The 2,233-nt window shown below is 31.7% G+C and overlaps 1 protein-coding gene across 1 annotated transcript in view; it reads right to left on the reverse strand.

Annotated features, from left to right (window-relative positions):
- Window positions 1-423: 423 nt before the first annotated feature.
- Window positions 424-2,233, reverse strand: part of LOC135226677 (serine protease inhibitor dipetalogastin-like) — a 28,689-nt gene continuing 26,879 nt past the window's right edge. Inside the window, exons 12-13 of the mRNA XM_064266387.1 lie at window positions 1,151-1,307; window positions 424-578 (exon numbers count right to left, since the gene is read on the reverse strand). Coding sequence (XP_064122457.1) covers window positions 1,162-1,307 — 146 coding nt within the window. The 3' untranslated portion in view covers window positions 424-578; window positions 1,151-1,161. The remainder of the gene's footprint in view (window positions 579-1,150; window positions 1,308-2,233) is intronic.

The raw sequence follows: 2,233 nt of genomic DNA on the forward strand, positions 1-2,233 counted from the left end.
AGGGCACACTCCAGAAAGTAACCAATATCACGTATTATGCAAGAATCTCAAATCTTGATTGGTTGGTGTGACAGTCACCAGATATCAATGTTTTTCAATATCGTCTTGAAATAATCTCGGGCTGATATTTCAAAGGGTCTCAGGTTTCACCCCAACAAGTCTTCGCTGAACCGGACACCTCGAATGAAAGAGGAACACTACCAAATATCCCCCTGACAGAATGAGAAACATCAATAAGACCCCATTTGCACCGATTCCTATCTTCAAAAACCTTCTCTAGACACAATTTTTTCAAGAATTTTAATATTTAATGTCAATTTTCAGGAGGTATTAAAAAAAGTCGAAATCGTAATTTTTACCTTTATTTTCCCTCGAAAGTCATATATATATATATATATTGTTGTGTCATTTCCTTCAAACTGTGATGAAAATGAATTCAAATTGTACTCCCGGTTCGTATACAAGTGTACTATTCCTTGGTGCTTCATAAATCATGACTTAAACCCTTACTTGAAAATCACGAGAAGTCAGAATCAGACGTTATTTTCAACGAAGGACGTGTCCCTACCCCTGCCTTCCTGAAAAAAAGGAATTGGAAAAGGAATATTTAATTTCTAACATAAAATGACTCGTTCTAAAAAGTTTGAACATAATTTCTGAAAAATGTACACATGCTTTACATCTCTTTAATTTGATTATGACATTCATGATTAATAGCAAATAATTAAAAAGCGGTCTGTCATTTTTTGAAATGGTCAATATATTTTTTGTGTGAAAAAGTAAACATTATTACTGAAATATACGTATACTTATATACTTATAATATAGAGTTTCTCACACATACATCTTAACCACTGTAAAACACGTTCGTGTTTCACCACCTATGCACACACGCAAACACACACACATATTTTAACAATGGTAAAGCAATATAGAGCTTCTCACACACATACACATACATGTCTTAACCACGGTAAAACCAGTTCAGGTTTCACTACATCAGTGCATAGAATCACATACACACCCATGTTCTAACAATGGGAAATATATTTAAGAGTTTTGCCCCCTCCCCCCAAAAAATAAATAAAAATACAAAAAATAAATAAAATAAAATAAAAGAAAAAACTTTAAAACAGCCAAAATTACTTACGGCACTCTCCATCATACAATTTCCGAATTGAAGAGTTTTTGCAAGATGCACTCTCCAGAGTGCACTGATTGGGATACGTATACCATCACTCCCGCAGACGGTGAGAAATTGAATGGGCAGCCCTGGGGACAGACCACTATTGGAGGTCTTACGGAACCTGTGAAGATGAAAGGTGAAAGATAATAATAACTAATAATAATACCAATATAATAATAATAATAATATATTCATAATAATAATAATAAATAATAATAATTATTATTATTATTAATATTGTTATATATTATTTCTTTGAAATAAAGTGGATAGTTAACTCGGGTGGGTTAGAATAATGGATATATATATATATATATATATATATATATATAAAATATAATAATAAGGAATATATACTATATAACAGGTATAAAGCCACGAAGGAAAGATAAACAACGGAGTTTCTGCAAGCTCTTGCAGAAAACTACGTTATTTCTCTTTCCTTCGTGGCTTATACCTTTATTTATGGATTTATCACGTTCCAAACTTTCGTGATTCAGTTATACATACATACATAAGCATATATATATTATATAATATATATATATAGATTAATATATTATATATATATATATATTATATATATATATAATAATAGAGATGGAAAGTTACTCAGCTTTTCAGATTAAACTCCAAATTGCTTCCTACAACTAAGGAGTCAGAACTGAATTTAACTTTCTCAAGAGGACTGGAAAAAAATTAATAAATAAATAAATACAGTTTTTTTTATGTTATTATTATTTTTTGATATCACGCACCACACTCTCCGTTGTGAGCTTTCCGAACAGAAGGATTTTTGCAGGCTATAAGATCCAGCTCGCATTGGTTCCCGTACGTCTTGCCGTCAGTACCGCAGACGGGATCGTAGAAACGGCTCCACAGCCGAAATCACAGTTTGGCCCTGGGCCTGGATTGACAGACGGACGAGGAAAATATCAAGTATTTTTTCAGTTTCTAATTATGTTTCACTCCATTTTTTTTATTTGTAAATTTCAAATTTAAGTTTAGTTATACTAGTAGGTTTATAAAATGAATTATTTGGTAGTC

Source organism: Macrobrachium nipponense, chromosome 15 (assembly GCF_015104395.2).
Source record: "Macrobrachium nipponense isolate FS-2020 chromosome 15, ASM1510439v2, whole genome shotgun sequence".
Classification (NCBI taxonomy): Eukaryota; Metazoa; Arthropoda; class Malacostraca; order Decapoda; family Palaemonidae; genus Macrobrachium; species Macrobrachium nipponense.